This window comes from Leucoraja erinacea, chromosome 30, assembly GCF_028641065.1.
Source record: "Leucoraja erinacea ecotype New England chromosome 30, Leri_hhj_1, whole genome shotgun sequence".
In the NCBI taxonomy this organism is placed as follows: domain Eukaryota; kingdom Metazoa; phylum Chordata; class Chondrichthyes; order Rajiformes; family Rajidae; genus Leucoraja; species Leucoraja erinaceus.
The window spans coordinates 19,491,147-19,516,571 of NC_073406.1; the positions used below are offsets into that span (position 1 = coordinate 19,491,147).

General features: G+C 41.3%; 1 protein-coding gene across 8 annotated transcripts in view; it reads right to left on the minus strand.

Annotated features, from left to right (window-relative positions):
- The window catches only part of rerea (arginine-glutamic acid dipeptide (RE) repeats a), a 509,606-nt gene that overhangs the window by 215,833 nt on the left and 268,348 nt on the right, over window positions 1-25,425 (minus strand). Inside the window, exon 1 of one of the 8 annotated variants that reach the window (XM_055659608.1) lies at window positions 2,715-2,889. The exons of the other annotated variants lie outside the window; for them this stretch is intronic. Within the exon in view, the coding sequence (XP_055515583.1) occupies window positions 2,715-2,740 (26 nt within the window). The 5' untranslated portion in view covers window positions 2,741-2,889. Of the gene's footprint in view, window positions 1-2,714; window positions 2,890-25,425 lie in introns of those variants that run through there. 8 annotated transcript variants of the gene reach the window in all.

Genomic DNA, 25,425 nt, shown 5'->3' on the forward strand with positions numbered 1-25,425 from the left:
AGATGTGTATGCCCAGGAACTTGATCTGCTAACTCTCCCATTCCTGTCCCCCTGTTGAAGACAGGTACATGGTCTCTCAGCATTCCCTTCCTGAAGTTAACAATCCGTTACTTAGCCTTGCCAACATTGAGAACATGACTGTTTGGCACCATTTAACCAGACTACTGATTTCCCTTCTGCACCGACTCTGTTACCCATTATTCATCCAATGGTAGTGGTGTCTTCTGCAAATTTAAAGATCGCTTTGGAGTCGGGTGTGGTTAGTCAATTGTGGTATATTGAGAGTAGACACAGGAGACTGAGCGCACAGCCCTGTACTCTGCTACAGTACTGCAGGTACATAGAACAGAGCTGTTCTACTGTACGTATGTATTATAGCTATTCAAAAATAAAACTTAAATATCTTCTGGCCGCTTGCCCGACATCCAGTACTGGAGTAAAGATTTCCATTTATTGCAAACTAGGAATATCTGAGCCATCTGTTGGTTCTCCATTCAATGTCCATTCCCTCATGACCAGATCAACCCATTTTAGTGGTATGCATTTGCAACAAATCCAGACTCTTCGCAAGAGCAGTGTCATATCAGACCCAGGTTGAGCTTGAGTCTCAGCATCCACGTCATCATTGCAACAAGCCATCTCTATAGATGTGCAAACCTGGCTAACTTCAAAGCTGTCTGAAACTCTTGTGTGAGACCACTCCATCACAATGCTGGCTTGCCCCCTTCAATCTATTCTCCATACCCTTGAGGTCATCTGAATTCTCCCTTCTAAACAACCATCAAATTATTTCCTTCCATGGTCAAGGAAAGAGCGTTCACGTGGCGGCCCTGTTTCCACCAACACGCACAAGACGCGACAAGACAGACACCATTGTATGCAGATGTTGAGAAGTGTGTTCAGCTCTGGCTGAACAACTGCTCATCTTGTGTGTGGACTCGATAAGAAGAAGATTTTCATTTATCACCTTGATTCCCATCCCCATTTTCAAATAACCGCATGGTATTCTCTATTCTCATTTTACAACTCCTCAACCTTATAATGCTCTGAAATATTTTAGCTAATCTCTTTCTAGTCTCATGAACGTACCAAATTGTAATCAGTCCCAGATAGTAATGTTGTTTTCATGTGTAAATGCTTGAAGGTCTGGAAATCCCTCCTATGTGCCTGTATCTCCCCCAGTGTATCTCGGCATAAGTTTTTTTAAATAATCCTTCAAGACAGCTTGGGACAGTTTGCTTTCATTATTATGTTATGAATAATCAGGAAGTATATGTAATTTAACAATGATTAAAACTGTTGACTGATAAATAAAATTGGCGTCAAATACTTTACTCCTCCTCTCTGTATTAATTTGCAATATGCAAACCACATCACCTCAACCTAAAAATGTTTTTTTATATATATCTTGGTCTAGTTTATGGGAATGGGTGCAGATTATTTAAACAAACGTTTTGCAATTTTGAATGAAAATTCATACAATAATTTAATGAAAATGCAATATTTTGGTGACTAAATTAACTAAGAATGTTTGTAAATCCTTTTAGTTCAGTTACTGCATTTAAATCCAGATTCTTTCAATTGAAGAAGGGTCTCAATCTGTCCATTTTCTTCCACAGACGCTGCCTAACCTGTATAATTCCAACTGTAGTTTTGTTTTTTGCTTAAGATTCCAACATCTGCAGTCTCTTGTTTCTTCTTTCATGCATTGTTGGAGCAACTTTTATTCAGATTACTTCTGGAATGCTTTGACGTTCTGATGACCAATTTACTAAAGTTATCAGAAAGTAATGACTTTATTCAATGAAGTTACATGCGAATTGAAAGTGACACCATGATGTCCAACATATCCAACTCCATTTACAAAATGTCTTCAATACCTTTACTTTGAAAATGTGCTGATCGTAACGTCACTAAACTTGTTTTCAAAATGCTACATCTGAACATGTACAATTGGAACTAAGACGAAAGATTCATCCAGCTAATTATCAATGAAGATTGGGTTAAAGGAAAATGTCCAAAAGGAGCAAGTTTTGAATTAAATGAATGTATTACCCCCTCGACCAGCTTTGCAGATGTATACCATAAGTGTTTATACTTAAAAAGTTACAAAATCACCTTAAAATATCAAGTTTTTGTTTTTAATCTTCCTTCTGCAAATGAAAGATCTTAGCAAAAAGACCTAACTACATAGCTCAAAAAACCAGCATTGAGGCCCCACCCATTGCTGAAAGCCACCAATAGTGGTCCACACCAAATCCTACCCCCTACCATTTCCCTAACCAAACTGACAGGCCCAAATAGTTCTCAGACCCTCAGATGTCCCAAAATGGTACGTTTCTCTACTTCGAGGAAATTTACAGGTAAATTCCACAGAAACAAATCTAGTTTAAAAAGCCGGTACAAGAGGAAAATGTAACTAATGCCAGGAAAATAATTATATAAATTTTACTGCCATGATTTGACTCCTTCCTCTTTTCTCCTCCAAACCAGAAGAAATTGCTCTCAATCCTTTACTTTTAAAATGAAAAAGAAAGACAGCTAGCTGTTCAGGAAAGGGTCACCATTTTGTGTTTAATGCTGATCAAACATTGAAATACAGCAGCAAAAAAGGCTTGCAGCGTTAATAATGAAGATTTCATAATAAATATTTGACAAGGCAAGGAATCTACAAAATGCAGCCTTTTAGCATATGCCAAAATAAATAAGCCTACCTCCGAGGGCTGAAGAGATCATCCATGGTCAAAACAAGTCCTTTAGGTTTAATTATATTCCCAAGTCTGGCTACAGACTGCACTGAAAGCAAAACTCTCCCTTTTTCCTACTCTCAGTACTCAAAATGGTGGCACACGCAGTCTCTGAGAGACCTTAGAAAGCTTTCACTGAGCTTGTGCTGTGACCTCAGCCACCACGCAGAGCGTAAAAACTTCCCCTCAAAATGTCAGCACTGAGCATGTGCCATGACCCTGTCTCCCTCACATACAGAGCAATCAATCTCTCCCTTTATGTTCTCTGAATAAGCATGCAGAACCAGCTCCCAGCTCCAGGGAGCTTCAGTGAGAATGCTGAAAGAAAAGGGCCCTATCAAGGGGGGTACTGTGACAAACATCAAACCAAGATCACTTCAGATGTACGTTGGTCAGTTTGCGCTGCTTCTAAATTGCTGCCACAGAACTCCATATGAAAGGGCGTACACTAAATAGAGACAGTTATTGTCCAAAGGAACCATGTTCACCAATATGAAACCACTTCATATGTAAAAAAACTAATTGCATTCCTCCAGTAATGTATTACTACAAAATAAGTCTTTCACTGACAATCTTTTTTCCTTCCAAGAGGGAATGTCCAGACCGTTACTATTATTTTTATTCAGCAATCATTATCAAGAGAATATATTATATGCATGCCGGGTTTGCTGCAGGCATTTAAATGAACAGAGTTTACAAAGAGATAGTTTGGCCCATTCTGTCTCTGCTTAATCTTTGTAATCCATTCATCTTCCTCCCCACCCTCAGCCTTTCCTCATAATGCGTGATTTGTAGAAACAAGGAATTGCAGATACTGGTTTATACCAAAGGGAGACACAAAGAGTTGGAATAACTCAGCGGGCCAGGCAGCATCCCTGGAGAAAAAGGACAGGTGACATTGCGGGTCGGGACCCTTGTTCCCGCAAGATTCTTGAACCCTTCTTCCCTTTTTCTCCAGAGATGTTGCCTGACCTGCGGAGTTACTCCAGTACTTTAATTGTTTTTGCTTTCTCGAAGCCATACCCAATTCCCTTCTGATTGCCACAACATGCTGAAGTACCGTAGCAGGTTAGGCAGCATCTCTAGAGAAAAGGAATAGGTGACAGTTTAGGTCGAGACCCATCTTCAGAGAGTGAGGGGAGAGGGGGAGACTGATAGCTGTTAAAATTGTTTCCAATAACCCTTAAAGTAGTGCATATTTTCCTGATCTTTGTAGACTGTCTTCAAGGTAACCAACAAGTAGCTAAGCAGTATTTTGAATTATGACAATAATATGAAAACAAGCATTATTCTGGTTTATCATCCTTCTTTCATCTTCACAAAAAAAGTTTGAGATCTCCAGATATCAACAGCTCACAATACATTTTAAAAACATTAATTTCAATTGATATGCCATTAATTTCAACGGTGTCTGTTTCCTCTTTGTTCTGAAATACATAAGAGTGAGAAAAAACAACTGTTGAGAGATGTCTCGACACACCTCAAAAGAGCAGTGCTTGCAACTTCGATCCAGCAACCTATTGTGCTGAGATTATTCGGGAGGAAGCATCAAGCAGACACCACATAAAGCAGCATCTGTAAGAGCAGCAATCAGGGAGAGTATTGAGTAATAAGGTGTCAATCCTAAACGGAATGCAGATTATTGCAGTCTTAAAGGCAAGAATTGAGGCACCAAATTGATTTTTGTTTTTAAATCGGTTCTAATACATTAATTATGGTTAAAAAAAGATTCATGGGTTGTTGATTTCTCGAAACTATACAAAGTTATTTCCAGAATAATTCAAAGTTTTGGAATAATAAATGGATAAAATCACAATAGTTTTTGGGGGAAAAAAAGTTTTATATTCTACTTTAACAAGTCCTCAAATACATTATGGGCCACCAGCCAGAAGATTGACAGCCATTAATAATAAGGAAAAATGAAGCAAGGTGCAAGAGAAAAAAGATTTTATTGTAATTATGTAGAATTTGGAAGATGTATTTCTGGTCTCCCAAACTCGAAGATGAAATCCCCAAGATTCACCAGATTAATTCCTGAAATTCATGGGGACGATTTGGGAGACAGGTTGGAATTGTCCTGTGATGAGACTTTAAGTGGACTGGGCTTACACTCTGGAGTTCAGAAGAAAAGTCATTTCATCGAAACATAAAATCTAGATAGAGGGAGAGAGGGAGAGTGGGAGAGAGATCTTCACTGAAGATAATAAATTGGTGGGAGAGAGATCTTCACTGAAGATAATAAATTGGTGGGAGTTCTCTACTCAAGAAGGCTGTGGAGAGTCTGTCACTGAGTATATTCATGAGCCAAAATGGACAGATTTTGGGATATTAATGGTATTTAACGATATAGGGCTATTGTGAAATATTATGAAAGTGAAATAAAACAGCAATCATGTTCTTACTGAATGATGGAGCAGGCAGAATAGCTCACGCCTACTTCTGTTTCTTACGTTCTTAGGCTACATTCCACTATTGAGTTGGTGTGCAATCAATATACTAGATTGAAATGAACCAAAGAGGATGCGGTTTTCTACTGGACAATTCACAAGCTGGCATTATAGCCCTGAGGAAGTTTCTTAGGAATTTATTGGCAAAGGTGGGAGAACTCCCTTCAACCTAAATGATAAATTTCAAGGAAAAGGTGGTCTACACATTGTTGTATGGCAACAACCAAAATTCTTATTCAGATCAAACTAGGGGCAGATCTTGCCAGCACAGGACTGTCACATGCAACTGCACCAATGGTCATCCTTTTGAGGTATAGAGTGATACAGGACAGAAACAGGCCATTCGGCCCAACTCATCCATGCCCACCATTGACAGTGGCAAGGCTCGCATGCTATAATGGGCTTTAGACTCATTTTAGAGATACAGCGTGGAAACAGGCCACCGTGTCCATGCTGACCAGAGATCACTCTGTACACTAACACTATCCTACACACTGACAATTTACGATTTTTACTGAAGCTAATTAACCAACAAATGTGTATGTCTTTGGAGTGTAGGAGGAATCCGGAGCACCCAGAGGGAACCTACGCAGTCACAGATTCTGTCCAGACAGCACCAGTAGTCAGGATCTCTGGCGCTGTAAGGCAACAACTCTACCACTGCGCACTGGGCTACAAAGTGAAGTTGGGCAGCATCGCTGGCAACAATGTATCCCTCCCCGACAAGCTCAATGCATTCACCCCTTGTCGAAAACTAGCTTGGATGCAGAGCGAGCTGTTTGCTGGCACGAAGCATCCAGACTCAAACAATGAGGCCAAAGTGACAGAAGGGGCTTTGAAGAAATGTCTCGTTTAAATATTTCCCAGCTGTCCAAGCCCTGACCACAATTTGGTCTGCTTTCATATCTGTCAGGATTTTAGAAGTTTCTCAAAATTCTCTCAATAGTCAGAATCATTTAACAATCAATAAAAATGAAAAAAATTACAAAATATTTCTACTGATTATTCTTAAATAATAAACAAATAAATTAATTAAAATATATAAAATAATACAAACTGAAATTGTTTAATAATATAAAGAACAGTATATGGCCCACAATTTTAGTGCCGATCATGATGCCGTTAAACTGATCTCATCGGCTTATGATCCATATCCTTCTTTTCTCTGCAATTTCATGTGCCTTTTTAAAAGCTTCTTGAATGCTACTATCGTATCTGCTACCACCACAACCCCAGGCAATGCGTTCCAGAGTCCCGCCATTCTCTGCGTAAAAAAACCCCTGCCTATTTTCATTAAACTTTCCTCCTCTCACCTAATAGATATGCCCTCTAGTGTTGGACAATTCCACCCTGGGGGAAAGGTTCTGACTGTCTACCCTATCTATGCCTCTCATAAGTTTATATATTTCTATCAAGTCTCCCCTCGACGTACGACGTTCCAGAGAAAGCAGTCCAAGACTATCCAACCTTTCTCTGTTGTTGAAACCCTCGAGTCCATGCAGCATTCAGCTACCCTTCACCCTCTTCAGAGCCTCCGCATCTTTCCTGTAATGGGGCAACCAGAACTGCAAAGCAGGGATAGCAGCCATAATCAGACTGGTGAAGTTGACAGGAGTCTGCCTGACTCTCACTCACTTGGGAAGGGACAAACAATGCCAACTGCCCTGCTACACGGAGCAGGTGAATTGCCATTTCTTTCTTCCCTTGTAAGCTGCATTCAGTGACAACACTTTGATCTGTCAGAAAGCTGACTGGGTAATTTTTCTTTCAGTCAAGTTCAAAGTACCAGATCATTATGATTTTTCTGGAGAAATTACCTCCTATTATTGGGAGAAGTCATTGTATTCTTCTCTCACTTTTTTTAAGTGGCCAAATTACTGAGTAGAATGACTTTGCTTGCTATTCAACTCGTTCTCATACATCATCAAACGCCTCTATCCATTTCATTGACTGACAGCATATACTCGATTTGCCTTTCTCATTAGCAGATTCAGGGAAAATTTATTCGCCTCTATTATAAGACTTCCAAACAGTCCTCCCATAAACTAGGGTAAAGTCCTGATTTCCCAACCTCTCATTATGGAAATTGACTTTTTCTCGGCTGAGAAACTCTGCACTATATTTTTCTCTTGCGCTTGTATTTGGCTTGATTGTATTCATATATATTATCTGATTTGAATGGATAGCATGCAAACAAAAGCTTTTCACTGTATCTCAGTAGATATAACAAGAATAAGCCTTCTGTATTTCAGGTGGGGGAGGCTGGGTGGATACTTAATAGCATCAAGAATTTGGTGATGGTTTTGTTTACATTACTTCCAATCTCACGTCTTCACTTCCGCCACTGTGTTATACAGCTTTTGAGATACATTCTTCCATCCATGAATTTTCACTGGTATCCTCAACATTTTAAAGATCAGTTCCAGTTGGTTTTCCATCTACTTTGTTTTCTGAGGACCTTCCTTTTTTCACATAATGGTTGCACTCAGGGCCGGCCTTAAGCCGATTTGACCGATTGCTCCCAACTGGGCCCCGCGCCTAATGGGGGCCCCGCACTAATGTTCCATATTTCGTACGGAAATACGAATTCTCTTTGTAAAATAAAGATTTTTTTAAATTCGCCATCCGGATTTTTTTTAAACGAACATGTATAACAACCGCTGCACGGCCATCAGACACAAACGATGTGTTAACTCGTACTGTTAGCACTTCTTTACATGAAGTAGTTAACAAGTTGTTATACAATGTCATCAATCTGCATCCATCCACATTCCTCAGTAAATGTTATTGTGTTTTGAATAAGTATTAATGACGCCATGTTCCATTGAATAAAATTCACGCGGCGTCATTAATACTTGTTTAAAACGCAATTACATTTACTGAGGAATGTAGATCGATGACACCTTGAGAATTTCTTTAAACTCACCATCATGAGTGAGGGCCCTGGACCGCGAGAAGGGGCTTCTTCCTGGTGTGCAGGTTAGTCATTCACCTACCGATCCACGTTGTGTCTCTCTGTGTTTTGCTCTCTCTCACCGTCCCTCTCTCTCTCTCGCGCTCTCTCTCTATCACCCTGTCGCCTCAGCATTCCCGAAATCATTGACGTTTTGCGGTAGACAAAAATGCTGGAGAAACCCAGCGGGTGAGGCAGCCGCCTTGCCCGCTGAGTTCCTCCAACACTCTGTGTTTTGTGTTTGGCTCAAAAGCTAGAGGGCATCAGTTTATGGTAAAGGGGAAACTGAAGGGTAACTTTCTGACACAAAGGATGGGATGTATATGGAATGAGCTGCCAGAGGAAGTAGACGAGTCAAATATAATCACAATATTTAAGACATTTCAACAGGTACATGGATAGGGAAGGTTTAGAGGGGTCTTGGCTAAATGTGGGCAAATGGGTCTAACTTAGGTCGGGCATCTTTGTCTGCATGAACCAATTGGGCCGAAGGACCTGTTTCCGTGTTGTACGACGTTCTGATAATAATGGACAAAGATAGTGTAATGTGTCAAATTTACAGAGAAGGTGTTAGACTGAGCAAACAATAAGAAATGTAATCAGGTGTGAGAGTTTTACAATCTTCCAGGCAGCACGTCCAATAGATTAGAAAAATAATGTTAAAAGGTCTCTACAGAAATAAGGAATGAAAGGTGTGGAGGATAGATTTTGTTTTTGCTCTGCCTGTAAACAGAACAATCATAGCAGACATCCATTAAGGCAGATTAGACTGACAATACCAGATCCTGCTGGAAATAATACCTAACACCGCATCTCACTGACCGTAAAAAAAAAATCTGGAGTGAATGTCTACCACTGGCATGATTTCCAAAACCCGATGAGAAAGTTAATCAGGTGGAAAGCTTTTACTAAGCTCCTGAACATCCATATACACAAAGGAATAATGAGGACCATAATCTATGCTTTGTCTCGAATTTTCCATTTCCCTTCATACAAGGACATCATTACTAATGCACCACCACTTCCATAGCCTTTGTTGAGAAACAGTATCATATTTTGTGAGAGGACCAAGTGGTTTTCTTCCATAACAAACTGAAAAGACTGCAAGATTCTTTAGGGAACAGGGGTTCCCCTCTATTACAGAGGAGGCCTCACCAGGGTCTCGTCTATATCCCACAGCTCCGCTCTTACCCCCATTCCCCTACTCGTAACAAGGACAGGGTCCCCCTTATCCTCACCTTCCACCCTATCAGCCATTGCATACAACATATAATCCTCCGACATTTTTGCCACCTCCAACGTGATCCCACCACTGGCTACATCTTCCCATCTCCTCCCCTTTCTGTTTTCTGCAGAGACTGTTCCCGGGGCTGCCAACATTGGATGAGAGTTGGGAGTGAGAGATTGTGGGAGACCAACCCCGTGGGAGCATAGCAAACCGGGGGAAGGTGGGGAGGGGGGAGGCAGAGGGTGTAGTAGGGGGGTGCCCCCCTCCCATGGTACGGAGCTTTTGCATTTTTCAGCTTGAAATTGTGGAATCAGGTGCATACTTTAGCGAGTCTTTTAACTTACACTTGAATGCAATATTTATGCTTTAAATTGGATTAGCTATGAATAAGGTTTGGCTAAATTACATTCCTAATTACATTCCACAGTCGAGCCAGGCTCTGATCAACAGGTGCAGTACATGAATGATCTTAGTGTATTCATGTATGGAAATCAGATTATAATCAAGCACTTGTGCCATGTTGACCAACCTGGGTCTCACTGCACACCTGGCACTACTCCTGACCCTGACTCCAGTTGCATACCTTCTCTCATTCCTGACCCCGAGTCCAGCCTTACACCTGGCCCTCTATTCTACCCTGATCATAGCTGCTTACCTGCTTAGGTTCCCAGTGCTGAACACTCCTAATGTCCCAGCTTTGACTGCACACCTAGTACTATTCCAGACCTTGACTTTGGATGCACACTCGGCCTTGCTCCTAGCCCCTCTGCACTGACAATATATCTAACCCACACATAAAGCCCCATATCTGACCCCCTGGACTTAACCTATTACGTTCAAGTCCACAGGTGCTTATCTAATGCGGTAATCTTTTATGGGGCACTTCACGGACCAAATCATTTGTATAACAAAATCTGCTATATCGATTGGCTTCCTTGTTATCTAACATGCTAGTTACTAGCATGCTAGTTCCTTGTTATCTAACATGCTAGTTACTAGCATGCTACATGCTAGTTACTAACATGCTAGTAACATGCTTGTTATCTAACATGCTAGTTACTTTGTCAAAGAAGTCATCAATTGGTTGAACACAATTTCTCATCCATAAAATTATACTCACTCAGCTGTATAAGTATTCTGTTACCATTTCCTTAATTTTCCTAACAAACTGTCCTTAAGTCATTTTCACCCCTAATATTTTCAGTATTTTGCTGTCTTCCTCTCAGCTGGGACTTTTCCGAAATGCAAAGTCCAATAACAATATATATTTAAGCAATAATATTCTATTTAATGTAATCTTAAGAGTACATAATATTTTCTGTGGTATTCATAACACAACAATGATAAAAAGATCTTTGTTTTGATTGCACCTACCAACATGCATACATTATTTTATTAGTTAATATGTACCGAGGGCAATTTTTTGTTCCAATGCTCCCTATTCCCAATTACATTTACATTGAATTGATTGAAATCCAAGTGAAGTTTAAATGGCATCAGAAAAATAAAACCTCTGTAATGGATGATATTCATTACGTGATTGGTTGGAGTCAGTATCAGCACAATTACTATATTAAACTTTGAATCTTCAGATGGCCTGGTTCAAGCTAAAACTAAAGACAAATAATAACCTCCTCACACATTCCCCTGCAAGTATCTGTCACTCTTTTAAAATATGCCCTTTCTTTGAACACGCTTTTAAACATCACATCTGAATCAGATTCCATCTGATGTTCATCTACGTGTTCAATTAATAAAACAACGACATTTCTATTCAACCTGTCAAAGGAATTTTTGGGGGGGGAGGGGTTAGGAATAGTCAGTGAGGTAAACAAACATAATAGTTGAGTGATAAATGACAATAGTGCTACCTTCCCAATATTTAACTGAAGGAAATAATGGGTTATTGGGGCTCTATGTTGTGACAGACAGCCTGACACCTTGTATGTTATTTTAATATTACTTATCCCATCCCCTGGATAGTCTGGATGAATAAATTAAGGTTTTGTCAACTAATTACAAATCAGGCTAATTAAAATTCAATAACATTAGCCAACTCCAAAACACGAAGCTTTGAGCATTGGGATCCACACATCATGGACAACTGGCCTCAGTTCCCCGCTCACATCTGGCAGTACTCTCCGTCTGAACCAGGGGCCACAGAGCATTTTTGAAAGTGGGGGTCTGAGCGATCACTGGCCTTGGAGGCAGTGCAGTGACCAAGTGGGGGGAAGTGCACTCTCTCCCACGGTAGGGACTTTTTGAAATTTGATGTATTAAAATCATGTTTTAGAGCATTGTAGAAGTTTGATTTCAATGTTTTTTGTTTAAAGTACTTTTAAGAGGTAACTTTTTAAGGGGTAACATTTTCCACACAAAGGGTGGTGGGTGTATGGAACAAGCTGCCAGAGGAGGTAGTTGAGGCAGGGACTATCCCAACATTAAAAAAGCAGTTAGACTGATACATGGATAGGATAAGTTTGGAGGAATATGGACCAAAAGCAGGTAGTGTAGCTGGGCCTGTTTTCACACTGTATCACTCTATGACTACATTATACCTCCACCATGCATGAATCAAGTATCAACTGTCAAAATCAAGTATTCGAGTTTTAGTGCCATATACTCAAGCATAGAAACATAGAAAAAAGGTGTAGGAATAGGCCATTCGGCCCTTTGAGCTAGCACTGCCATTCAATATGATCAAGGCTGTTCATCTAATATCAGTACCTCTTTCCTGTTTTTACCCCATATCGCTTGACATTGTTAGCCCCAAGAACTAAATGTAACTCTCCCTTGAAAACATCCAGTGAATTGGCCTCCACTGCCTTCTGTGGCAGAGAATTCCAGATTCACAACTCTCTAGGTGAAGAAAGTTTGTCCTCATCTCAGTCCTAAATGGCCTACCTCTTATTCTTAAACTGTGACCCCCTAGTTCTGAACTCCCCCAACATCAGGAAAATTTTTCCTGCAGTTACAGTAAGTGAAAATCTAGCAGGCAAGCAGGATGCTTGCTCCAACCACCCCTTTTGAAGGCCACTATCTTCCACCGCTTCTACCCAGTGCTTGGTACCTACTTCCAGCAGCCACTGGTTGTCCTCCAGGATGCACCGACATGCAGCGTGGTACATGTAGGTCACCAGGGCAAATGGGATCATGACAGCAGCCTCCTCGTGGCGATCCCTGGAAGCGACGACGCAATGCACTCTGTGACGTGTCGGGCGACAATTCTGTCAACATGTTGGACGACAACAGAAGCCGAAAGCGAGTGGGATACTTGCGCTGAGACTGCTCCATGGTCGGAGCTGCAGCGAGCGACACGCCAGCCCGGCAAACGCTCCCCGTCCGCATCTGCCCCCGCCGCTGCTTCTGCTTCCATCCCTCCTTCCACCCCAGGTTGCTCAGTGCACAGCAGCGCCTCGTCAAAGGTTGGAGATATTGAAATATGTCTAACCAAAAAAGTGGGATGGCTGCAGCCCCCCCCCGGGTTCCGCGGCCCATGTACCCCTCTCCTGCTGCTCGCTGGCCTCGATCATGTCAGCCGCTTCCCACAAATCCTTAAATTCAGTCTGCCGCCGGGAACAGGACATGGCCTTACTTGCTGCGCTGCGTGACACTCATTCACTGCCCGGTCCGTGTCTTTCAATGGTAATTTGTATGGGGACATAGCTTGGAAGTGTGTGCGGTTCGGTCAAGTGAGAATAACACAGAATAAGAATGCTGATGCCTTGTCAACAGACGCGCACACAAGCAGTTGGTATTAGTTTTTAAATTCTCGTTGATCACAGAATTTCTCACGGCAAAGCGTGAACAGCATGAGAGTGTGAGAATTGGGCGAAATGCGTGAGTCTCACGTTCAATGCATGAGAGTTGGCAGCTCTGCCGTTCCTCCGTAACTCCCTGGTCAATTTGTCCATTCCCATCCAAATCACCCCCTCCCTGGGTACTTTCCCTTGCCACTACAGGAAATGCTACACTGGTCGCTTTACCTCCCCCCTCGACTCCATCCAAGGACCCAAGCAGTCTTTCCAGGTGAGGCAGAGGTTCACCTGCACCTCCTCCAACCTCATCGACTGCATCCGCTGTTCCAGGTGTCAACTTCTGTACATGGGTGAGACCAAGCGCAGGTGATAGCTTCGCCCAACACCTCCGTTCAGTTCACACTAACCAACCTGATCTCCCAGTGGCTCAGCACTTCAACTCTCCCTCCCATTTCGAATCTTATCTTTCTGTCCTCCTCCATTGCCAGGGTGAGGCCCAACGCAAATTGGAGAAATAACACCTCATTTTTCACTTGGGTAGTTTACACCACGGCAGTATGAACATTGACCTCCAATTTCAGGTAGTCCTTGCTTTCTCCCTCCCCCTCCCCCTTCCCAGCTCTCTCACAAGCCTCTTCTTTTCTTTTTCCCGCCCCCCCGACATCAGTCTGAAGAGGGGCCTCGACCCGAAACATCGCCTATTGCTTCTCTCCATGGATGCTGCCTCACCCACTGAGTTTCTCCAGCATTTTTGTCTACCTTCGATTTTTCCAGCATCTGCAGTTCTTTCTTAAACATTGCAAGATATTATACTCAGCCGGGAAAAACTTTTACATTATGTTCATATGTTTTTACGGTTTATTCTCTGCTGTTTAGATATTCATCAAGAAGATATGATTTATATAACATTGATAATTAGGATGAAATTGTGAGGCTCCAATGCATATTTTTAAATTCTGATACAAAAGTACTCCCTCTCCCTGTAGGAATGTTAATTGCCTGTTCATAACTCCCTTCACTTACCAACTACAAAAAGTCACATTTTAGTTTTGATGAAACCAAATTAAAACACGCAATAAACCATAATATTGGAGGCAATCTGCAGGTCATGCAGCGTTAGTGGGAGAAATGTAGAAGAGCTTCAGAAGTTTCGGAAGTGAGGTGTAGTGTATTTTAAGTTGTGCAGGGGAAAGGTAAAGAAAATAAAGGAACAAATGTTTTCAAGGCATCACTTATTTTGATACTTGATGTTATGCTGGACACCAGTAAAGCAATATAGGAGCCACGGACTGAGAGGCCAAAGTGGGCGCATAGTGAATAATTGAAGTGTGGTCACTGGAAGCTTAATCTCATCCTTTTGGACCGAAAAGCACACAGCCAATTTGCATTTCATTCCTTGAATGTGCAGGAGACTCCATCAAAGGCACCAAATGCAACACATTAAATTGGAAGAATGGCTTGTGGGAAGCAAAATGTTTGTTTTGTTTCAATGAAGAGGTGCGAGGCTTCAGGCCACCCTGCGTGATGTGAAGAAATAGAAGGATTGGGTAACCACTGTGAGGGTGAGCTTGTCGAGAACAGGAAACTGGAAAAGATCAGGTGGCAGAAGACATCAGAGATGTAATAGATGCAAGTGGGAAAGGACTGGACAAAAAAAGAAAGAAGAGTCAAGATTGAAAGAATATACATCTACGGGGCAGGAGTAGGGTGAAGCAATCGATTAACCTGAACAGTGTCATTTGTGGAGGGGATAGAAGGAGGCTGTGCAGGGTCAGCGAATCTTTGAAGTTGGAGGTTATGGAGGGAACTACCTCGAAGAAATTAGATCAGGAATTGTTTGGAACACAGTGGCTTGCTTTTCAGTGACGGGGTCATAGAAACATAGAAATTAGGGCAGGAGTAGGCCATTCGGCCCTTCGAGCCTGCACCGCCATTCAATATGATCATGGCTGATCATCCAACTCAGTATCCCGTACCTGCCTTCTCTCCATACCCCCTGATCCCCTTAGCCACATCAACTCCCTCTCCCTCTTAAATATAGCCAATGAACAACTACCCTCTGTGGCAGAGAGTTCCAGAGATTCACCACTCTCTGTGTGAAAAAAAGTTCTTCTCATCTCGGTTTTTTTTAAAGGATTTCCCCCTTATCCTTAAGCTGTGACCCCTTGTCCTGGACTTCCCTAACATCGGGAACAATCTTCCTGCATCTAGCCTGTCCAACCCCTTAAGAATTTTGTAAGTTTCTATAAGATCCCCTCTCAATCTCCTAAATTCTAGAGAGTATAAATCAAGTCTATCCAGTCTTTCTTCATAAGACAGTCCTGACATCCCAGGAATCAGTCTGGTGAACCGTCTCTGCACTCCCTCTATGGCAATAATGTCCTTCCTCAGATTTGGACATTGTCCAAAGGGAGGTAAGTGGGGTTATCTGAGAGCAGACTTTCGGCCACGACATGGTATCTGTCAGTTCACCAAACCACAACTCTCTTGAGCAGGTTTGTCTTCAGGCTCTTAAATAACTTTAGCAATGCCCATCTTAAGCTCAAGGAACAGCATCTCATCTTCCTCTGAGGTATTTTAGAACTCTCAGGACCATACTGAGATTACCAATTTCAGGTAAAATACAAGTTTAACAAATTAATACTTGTCTAACAAATGTCTGTCGCAGAATGTAATTTGTGTTGTGGTGCTGCAGTGTCCTGGAAAATCTGTGAGTTCAATGAACATGGTCAAAACATTGAACTATGCAAGATGAGTATTCATTTGATGCCGACCACGTTTTATAATCCAAGATGTGCAAATGAAGAAAATTATTCTTGGTAATAAAATGATGCTTTCTGACAAAAATGGAGGCTGAATGCAGAGCAGAGTTGTGGTTTAGAGATACAGCATGGATATCGGCCCTTCAGCTCACCTCGTCCACACCGACCATCAATCAACCATTCACACTAGTTCTATTATATCCCACCTTTTCATCCACTCGCTACACACTAGAGTCAATTTTACAAAGGCCAATTAACCTACAAGTACACGCATTTTGGGATGTGGGTGGAAACCATTGCACCCGGAGGAAACACACACAGTCTCACAGCAAACTCCAGACATCAGCACACAAGGTCAGGATTGAACCAGGGTTTCTTGCATGTGAGGCAGTAGCTCTCCCAGCCGCCCTTTTCCTGTGCCTTATTCTGCTTTTCCGGACCTTGCAATTTTATTTCCCACCATGTGGTCTATTGGAACTTCAAAGATCCATGAATAACATTTTGAAGTATTTGGGCTCTGTCTCCGCCAAGAATGAAAACGCAAGAGTAAGGTGCCCGTGAATCACCTTCATGAACTGTTGAAGAAACTTCCAAATGCTGTTAAGTAGGGAACTCCAGATTTAGATCCAAAGAACCATGAAGAAATGGCGATATATTCAGGATGTGTCGGAAAGAACTGCAGATGGTGGTTTAAATCAAAGGTAGACACAAAATGCTGGAGTAACTCAGCGGGACTGGCAGCATCTCTGGAGAGAAGGAATGGGTGACGTTTCGAGACCCTTCTTCAGAATGATGTATTTAGGATGCTGTACGACTTAAGATGGAAACATGCTGTATTCCTTGAGCACCTGCTTCCCTTGTTCTCCAAGAGAAGTCATAGGTTCAAGAAGTGCCTAGTAGCCTCGGTAAATAACTGCGTTGGATTCTGTAGACCTATGCACAGAGCTATTGACCTTTTGCTACTGTTAGAAATACAGCTGTTCCTCCACTTATGAAAGGGATGTCTCCCAGGAAAACACTCCATTCAACAAAATGTCTTAGTCAAAAGACTGGGAGAAGGCTTTTTATGCAGTATTGGGGAATCTAGAACTAAAGGCATACGTTTGAGGGGAAAGATTTCCTAGGAACCCTAGGGGAAACCTTTTCACATAGTGGGTATTTGGAACGAGCTGCCAGATGAGGTAGTTGAGGCAGGTACTATAACAACATTTGAAAGACATTTGGACACGTACAAGGATAGGAAAGGTTTAGAGGGATATGGGCAAAACGCTGGCAGGTGGGACTAGTGGAGATGCATCTTGTGTAAAACATCTATTGTGTCTTGGTCAGTATGGGCAAGTTTGGCTGAAGGGCATGTTTCCATGCTGTGTGGCTTTATGACTCTAAGTGCATTGTAGGAATTTGGGATGCAATGTATTTGTATGCACAGATAGTGGCCCACTTTTGTTGCAGTGAAAACTTGCTTCAGAAACCAAAGACACATACACAAGAGCAAATGATAATATAGCCAACATTTGTAAATCAAATGTTCAGAATGTAGGAATAGGTGCAGTGAATGCAATATCAATCTCAAAAAACTTTACAAAGAAATATGAGACATTGGTTGTTGCAGTCCAGTAATCAAACTGCCTTAACAGAGAAGAATACTAGAGCAACTCAAGCACGTCTGGTTGCATCCATGGGGGGAAAGGGATGGTCCGTCTTTCGGGATGAGACTCTGCATCGAGAAATCCTGGTGAGTGGTCAAACAGGAAACTTGCAAGTAGTGCAGGAGGCTGCAGAGCACTTCCAAACATCAATATTCAATGTGCCATATATGTTTGGAAATCAACAGCCAAATTGCACCATCGTACATCTGAACAGCAGCTGCTGACTTGCTCACTATTTTGGAACAAAGGTAGTGAATGTATGTGTAGGGGAACTGCAGATAGATACTGGTGTAAACCGAAGACAGTCACAAAAAGCTGGTGTAACTTGGCGGGTCAGGCACCATCTTTAGAGAAAAGGAACAGGGGTCTCGACCCGAAACATCACCTATTCCTTTTCTCCAGAGATGCTGCCTGACCCACTGAGTTATTCCAGCTTTTTCTATCTGTCTTCATATGTGAATGTATGTCCTCATCAGAGAAACAATGCATCCACATGCCAATCCTCTTCAGCGCGAGTCCACGTTTACTAATATTGCAACAATTGTGAATTTCAATACTACTTGTGGTTTGTTTATGGACTGCTTCATGAGTTTCTGCCTTTGGTCTGCAACAATAAATCAACAGATCACAATTTGTATTGTAGTGCAAGCAATAAGCTCCATCCCTGCAAAGCCATCACATTACACTTCGTAAGGGGAGAGGAGAAAGCAAGTAACTGTACAGAATAAATTATCCTAAACCATGCAAATTATGATAAATCTGAAGCATGTTATGCAAAGCAGAAGAATGGAAAAGGCAAAGTTAGAGGCAAATCAGTGGGCTGCACAGCATTTCTGTCATAAACCAGTTCACAAGATTTAACTCACACAATTTATTCTGGAAGAATTATTTTAGTAGAACCACTATCACCAGCGCAGGGGATAAATTCTAATGTTCTATCATGCATAATTGGTGTGATATATACTTGTGCCATCTGCAGTTCTTAGACGGAGTCTTTTGCATGCGTTACTTTATTTCACAATGATCTGTGGTACAAACAAGCTGGCTGGAAGAAGGAATTGTGTGTGGTGGCTTCTAATGGCAACAAACAAATTGTACAACAGTCTTCAACTTCAAATAGAAATAATTAAATTTGCACTTGATAGATTATTTGAGCAAAGCAAGAGGCTCAACAGGTCAGACAGCATCTGTGCAGGGAAGTGGACAGTCGACATTTCGGGTCAAGAACCTTCATCGAGGGTCCCTTTTTTCGCTCCAAATCTAAGATACCTTTAGGTGGGCCATTCTGGTGCATTATTGCTGGCATTATCCAACAAATGTAGACATTTCCCAGTTATGTTCTATTCAATAACAGCAGGATGAATCTAATCCAACTAACTATCAAACAACATACAGTCATCAAAACAAAACTATGGAGGGTGTCATACAAGTGCTGCATGGAACACTTGCTCACCAATTCAACAAATTCTTAAAGCACTGTCTTTAACATTTTCATCAATGTCAATATAGGTTTTGATAGGAGCATTTGGTTCAAGATTCCATCAAAGCCATGGTCCAACAAGGGGCCAAAGAGCTGAATTCCAGTGGTGGCATGGGAGTGAACTCTCTTGATGGCAAATACAACATCTGACTGGGACTGGCATCAAGACAACTTGGTAACACTAACGTTAATAAGTATAAAGATTATTGGAGTCTATCTCCTATCCCAGACCGTGGTCCTACAGTTCCTCAAAAGGCCCAAGCATCTTTAGCAACTTCACCAATGTCTTTTCTGCCACCATAGTTACAGAGAAAGGTTGAACAAGTTAGGGCTTTATTCTTTGGAGCGTAGAAGGTTAAGGGGGGACTTGATAGAGGTTTTTAAAATGATGAGAGGGATAGACAGAGTTGACGTGGAAAAGCTTTTCCCACTGAGAGTAGGGAAGATTCAAACAAGGGGACATGACATGAGAATTAAGGGACTGAAGTTTAGGGGTAACATGAGGGGGAACTTCTTTATTCAGAGAGTGGTAGCTGTGTGGAATGAGCTTCCAGTGAAGGTGGTGGAGGCAGGTTCGTTTTTATCATTTAAAAATAAATTGGGTAGTTATACGGATGGGAAGGGAATGGAGGGTTATGGTCTGAGCGCAGGTATATGGGACATGGGGAGATTATGTGTTCGGCACGGACTAGAAGGGTCGAGATGGCCTGTTTCCGTGCTGTAATTGTTATATGATTATATGGTTATATAAGGTCATGAGTGAGCATTTTTGCTGATAATTTCACACTGTTCCATTCCAGTTGACCAACATACCTGCACGCAACAAGTCCAGATAAGACTCCAGCACGCAGTGTAAAGTGTTATATTTGTACCACAAATATATCAGATATTGGCCACTTCCAATAAGAAAGATCAATCAACCACCCACAATATTCAATGCTTTAACATTGCCAAGTTGCCCACCATCAAAAGCCCCATAAATACCGTGGACACAGCCGAAGATCTGAGTCTGGATATACCGCAGCAAATGACTCATCTCCTGACACCATCAGGCCTTTTCCCATCTACAAGAGGAGCCTGGTGATAAATATTTTCCACTTGTCTAGACAAATGTAACTCCAGCAGCTCAACACTTTCTAGGACAAGACATCATCTGTTTGACTGGCGCCCCATCCACCACCCTAAATATTTATTCCCTCCACAATCAGCATACAATGGTTACACTGATTACCACAAATAAAACCAACTGAAGATTCTGGCCTAGTTTTAACCAAATATAACCCCCAATAGACAGTTGTACAGGCCGCTAGAGAGAACACACCTGGAGTATTCTGTGCTGTTTTGATCTCCAAATTTGAGGAAGGACATTCTTGCTATTGAGGGAGCGCAGCGTAGGTTCACGAGGTTAATTCCCAGGAAGGCGGGACTGTCATATGTTGAGATAATGGAGCGACTGGGCTTGCATACAGTGGAATTTAGAAGGATGAGAGAGGATCTTATTGAAACATACAAGATTATTAAGGGATTGGACACGCTAGAGGCAGGAAACATGTTCCCGATGTTGGTGGAGCCTAGAACCAGGGGCCACAGTTTAAGAATAAAGGGTAGGCCATTTAGAATGGAGATGAGGAAAAATCTTTTCACCCAGAGCGTTGAGAATCTGTGGAATTCTCTGCCTCAGAAGGCAGTGGAGGCCAATTCTCTGGATGTTTTCAAGAGAGAGTTAGATAGAGCTCTTAAAGATAGCAGAGTCAAGGGATATGGGGAGAAGGCAGGAACGGGGTACTGATTGTGGATGACCAGCCAAGATCACAGTGAATGGCGTTGCTGGCTCGAAGGGCCGAATGGCCTACTCCTGCACCTTTTGTCTATTGTCTATTGTCCATAACCCCTAATCCGCTACTCTACCATCAAGTAGTTCAGGTTCTGTGGGTAGGTGGAAACAGCACCATCTGCAGGATTCCATGCAAGTTGTCCACCATTCTGACCTGGAGAATTCACTAGGTCTTAATCCTAGAAGTCCCTACACATTAATACCAAGTGTTCTCACCAAGAAAGCAGCAGCAGGTGATTCTCCACCATGTCCACAAGAGCCATTCGAAGCACCTGATGGTGCCAGTTGTGTCCCTATTGTGAAAAATGAACGAAAAAATTGTCAAGTCTCAAGTTTCAATGGTTTGTGTCGACTTAGTGGACCAAAGAGCTAGTTTCCATGCTGTATGTCTAAACTAAACTACATTTGTAGCACAGAGGAGACATCTGCACTGCTACTCATTTATTCAACGTTCCAAAAGTACTGACTTTATATTTTCTTCCTTCATATCTCACTAAAGATGAGTAGAATTATGATGTTTGCATGAAACAACTGCAAGATCCAGTAAACAATGGTTTTAGGTGGATACGATTTTCTCTTGGTTATATAAAATGTGGTTTATTGCAAATGTAAAAGCCTCCACAACTCTTGTAAATTTGCAACCTGTTCATTGAGTTTATACTTTTCTTTAAGTTATATTAAATTTCCTTCCTCATTCCAGACCTCAACAATATTCAATCAATAATCTGCTCCAATGAATCCTTCAAAAGCAGTTTTATTGCAGCTTTGGAGATACATAGCAGCATTCCAAAGGAGCATCATTCAATTTCTCCTGTGTCTAACTGGACAACCAACGCCAGAGTAGAAACTCTGAGCTCATTCCCATTAATGTGTTATTCTGTGTCTCTCAACGCTCCACGAAAAACAAGTTATAGCTCTGTATTACATTCAAAATTCAAATTTCACTGTACCTTAGATGGTTAAGTGACAATAAACAAGGACTTGAACTTGAAAATGCATCAAAATCATAATGATCCCAAATATACCATTTGAGGTTTATGAAAACCTTACCATGTTTTCCGTGCTAACCTGAAATTCCATTTTTAATAACTTATTAAACATTGATAATTCACTACATGCGCCAAAATACGATAAGTCTTTTGTGATCATTTTAGATTAATATTTAAAAAATGACAATCCAAGAAAGAAACCCTCCTAGATAAATTCATGTTATAGGAGTAGAATTAGGCCATTAGGCCCATTGAGTACACCATTCAATCATGGCTGATCTCTGCCTCCTTATCCCATTTTCCTGCCTTCTCCCCATAACCTGTGACATCCGTTCTAATTAAGAATTTGTCTATCTCTGCCTTAAAAATATCCACTGACTTGGCCTCCACAGCCCTCTGTGGCAATGAGTTCCACAGATTAACTACCCTCTGACTAAAGAAGTTCCTCCTCACCTCCTTTCTAAAAGAGCGCCTTTTAATTCTGAGACTATGACTTCTGGTTCTAGACTCTTCCACCAGTGGAAACATCCTCTCCACATCCACTCTGCCTTTTATTATTCTGTAAGTTTCAATGAGGTCACCCCTCAACCTTCTATACAGTGAGTAGAGGTCCAGTGCTGTCAAGCGCTCATCATATGCTATACCCCTCATTCCTGGAATCATTCTTGTTACCTCCTCTGGACCCTCTCTAGAGCCAGCACATCCTTCCTCAGATAAGGGGCTCAAATTTGCTCACAGTACTCCAAATGCGGCCTGACCAGCATCTTAAGGATAACATCGACACTGCCTAATTCAACCTTCCATCTCAGAAATCATTCAAAGTGATACAAAGTGCTGGACTCAGCGGGTCAGGCAGCATCCTTGGAGGATACAGATAGGTGGCATTTCAGGTTGAGATTCTTCTGCAGACTGATTGTAGTGAGAGGGAAGAAGGCTGGAGGAGAGGAGGGGAAGGACAAAGATAGGTTGATAGAAGTGAGGGGAGGGCGTGTGATAGGCAGATATTTGGAAGAAGGCCAGAGATTTAAAGACAAAAGATGCGAGACAAAAGGATTGTAAAGATGCGAATTGTAAAGATGGAAGAAGGAATGTAGGTAAAAGAGGAGAGCGGAGAAATAAGTGCGACATGTAGGGGAGGTGGGGAGGGGCTCCCCAAAACATCACCTTTCCACATTTTCCAGAGATGCTGCCTGACATGCTGAGTTACTCCTGCACTTTGTTTCGTTTTTTGTAAAGTAGCATCTGCAGTTCCTTGTTTCTACTCAGAAATCATTCGCTTTTGATTAGAATGGAATTAAAATGGAATTGCCAAAATGTTTACATTTTATTTGTTGTAATGTGTGTAGAAAACAATGACTAAAAATTATGTTTTTAGAAGAGTTTTAAAGCAATTCTTCTAAGTAAACATTAAATGGTTATTTTGTAAATACAGAAAGGCACAGGATTTTTCAAGTATCCAACAATGGTAGCATAGAAACCCAAAAAATGATGGATAATCCCAGATTGTCCTTTCCTGAAGTTTACAAATTAGTGATTAGGACTTGTTTTATCCAAAGCAAGACAGAGTTTTAAGTATCAGCTTAAGATCTGATCACAACTCAATCTAGAAATGGGTGCACAAAGTAATCTGTGCTGTGGGAGCTCTGTATTGTTGAGCTGAGTAGCCAGACATTTACACATGAAATAATTAACGTGTAGTACGAGCACATTCTCAGGATACCCAAAGTACTTTGTTGCTGAAGAATCATTGTTATTATCTGGACACACTATAACAGAAAATCTAAACTGCAAATTAGATTTAACATCAATTGCCTATTTTGGTAAAAATCAAAGATCCTATCTATCATCAACTGCTCAAACTTTGTTTTATGCCCAGTTAACAACCTTCTCTCAACCAAGATCACCAAAAACTGATTTACTGATCATTTATCTCTATGTTATTGGTGAGATTTTGCTGTAGAGAAATAGTTTGATGTATTTTCTTAAGTGAAAAATATCCACTCATAATTTATCAAGGCACCTATCGTGATTATGATACATAACAGGATACCTTTGTTCTAAGCTGCTTTTTTTCTAAACAGTTTTATTTAACAAATGTCAAAATTGCTTGTAAGCTTTATTAAGCCACATCTTGGTGTAAGTTAAGATATAGCTTTCAAATGCATCTGCGAATCAAATTAGTTATATTTTCATGTTCTGTTGTATTTAATAAAGAACTCACATGTGCCAACTTAAAAACAATTCATCTTGCTCTCATTTTCCCTGCCTGGAAGCTATTAATCTTTATGGCTTTCAGATGTCAGGATTACAGGCAGACATATTACATGGAAGGAAAAAATTTAAATGCAAGAATAAAGCACAAACAAATAGAACAAGAAGAAGAATTTGAGCACAGCTTGAATTCAATAGTTATTTTTATACAAAACATTATGTCTCATAAAATGTCAAACGTGCATAGAGTTCGATGACTTTAATCTAGTATAATAATCAAAAAAGTCATAAATAAAAAGGAAAATGTTGACAGCAGCTTTATTTAGTCAATTATTTTTTCAATGAATGTACTGTTACTCAAGGCAATCTCCAACAACTTGATATATTGATCAGAACACCAGCAGCTTTCCTTCTTCATGTAATACTGTAACAAAACCGCACAGTAAACAAAAAGGAAAAATCTGCAGATGCTGGAAATCCAAAATAACGACAGGAGGAGCTGGGAACACTCAGTAGTTCGGGCAACTATGGAAAGAGAAACAGCATTAATCTTTCAGGTCAAATAATTCCAACAAGGGGTCTTTGACCTAAAATGTCATCTCTGTTCCTCTTTTCACAGAGGCTGTCTAATCTTGTGAGTGTTTCCAGCATTTTTCTCTTGTTAAACCATTTTTAACTTTCGCCTGTTTCTGGATCTGGCACCTCACTCAAGAGGTGTTACCCCAATAATACAGAACTCCCTCAGCACTGCACTGAAGTGTCTTAGACTTTAGAGCTACAGCACGGAAACAGGTCCTTTGTCCAACCGAGTCCGCGCTGGCCTGTGATCACCCCATGCACTAGCATTACCCTACACACTAAGATATTTTACAATTTTAACTAAGCCAATTAACCGACAAACCAGTACGTCTTTGGAGTGTGGGGAGGAAATCGGAGCACCTGGAGAAAACTCACGCGGTCACAGGGAGAATGTACAAACTTCATACAGACAGCACCCTTAGTCAGGATCGAACCTGGGTCTCTGGCGCTGTAAGGCAGCAGCTCTACCGCTGCACCAATCATGGCATGTATGTAAATCAGGGAGTTAGCTGTAAGCCTTTAAAAAAAGTGGACAGATAAATTGGGCCACTCAACCACTGTGTAAAGATTTTAAGTATATCTTTCTCAAATGCACAATTTACAATTTCTGTTTAAGAAAGAACTGCAGATGCTGGAGAAATCAAAGGTAGACAAAAATGCTGGAGAAACTCAGCGGGTGAGGCAGCAACTATGGAACGAAGGAATAAGTGAAATTTCGGGTCGAGACCCGACATTTACATTTTCTATTTCCCTTTCAGATTGCAGCTTATTCCTCTCGGCACCGCAAG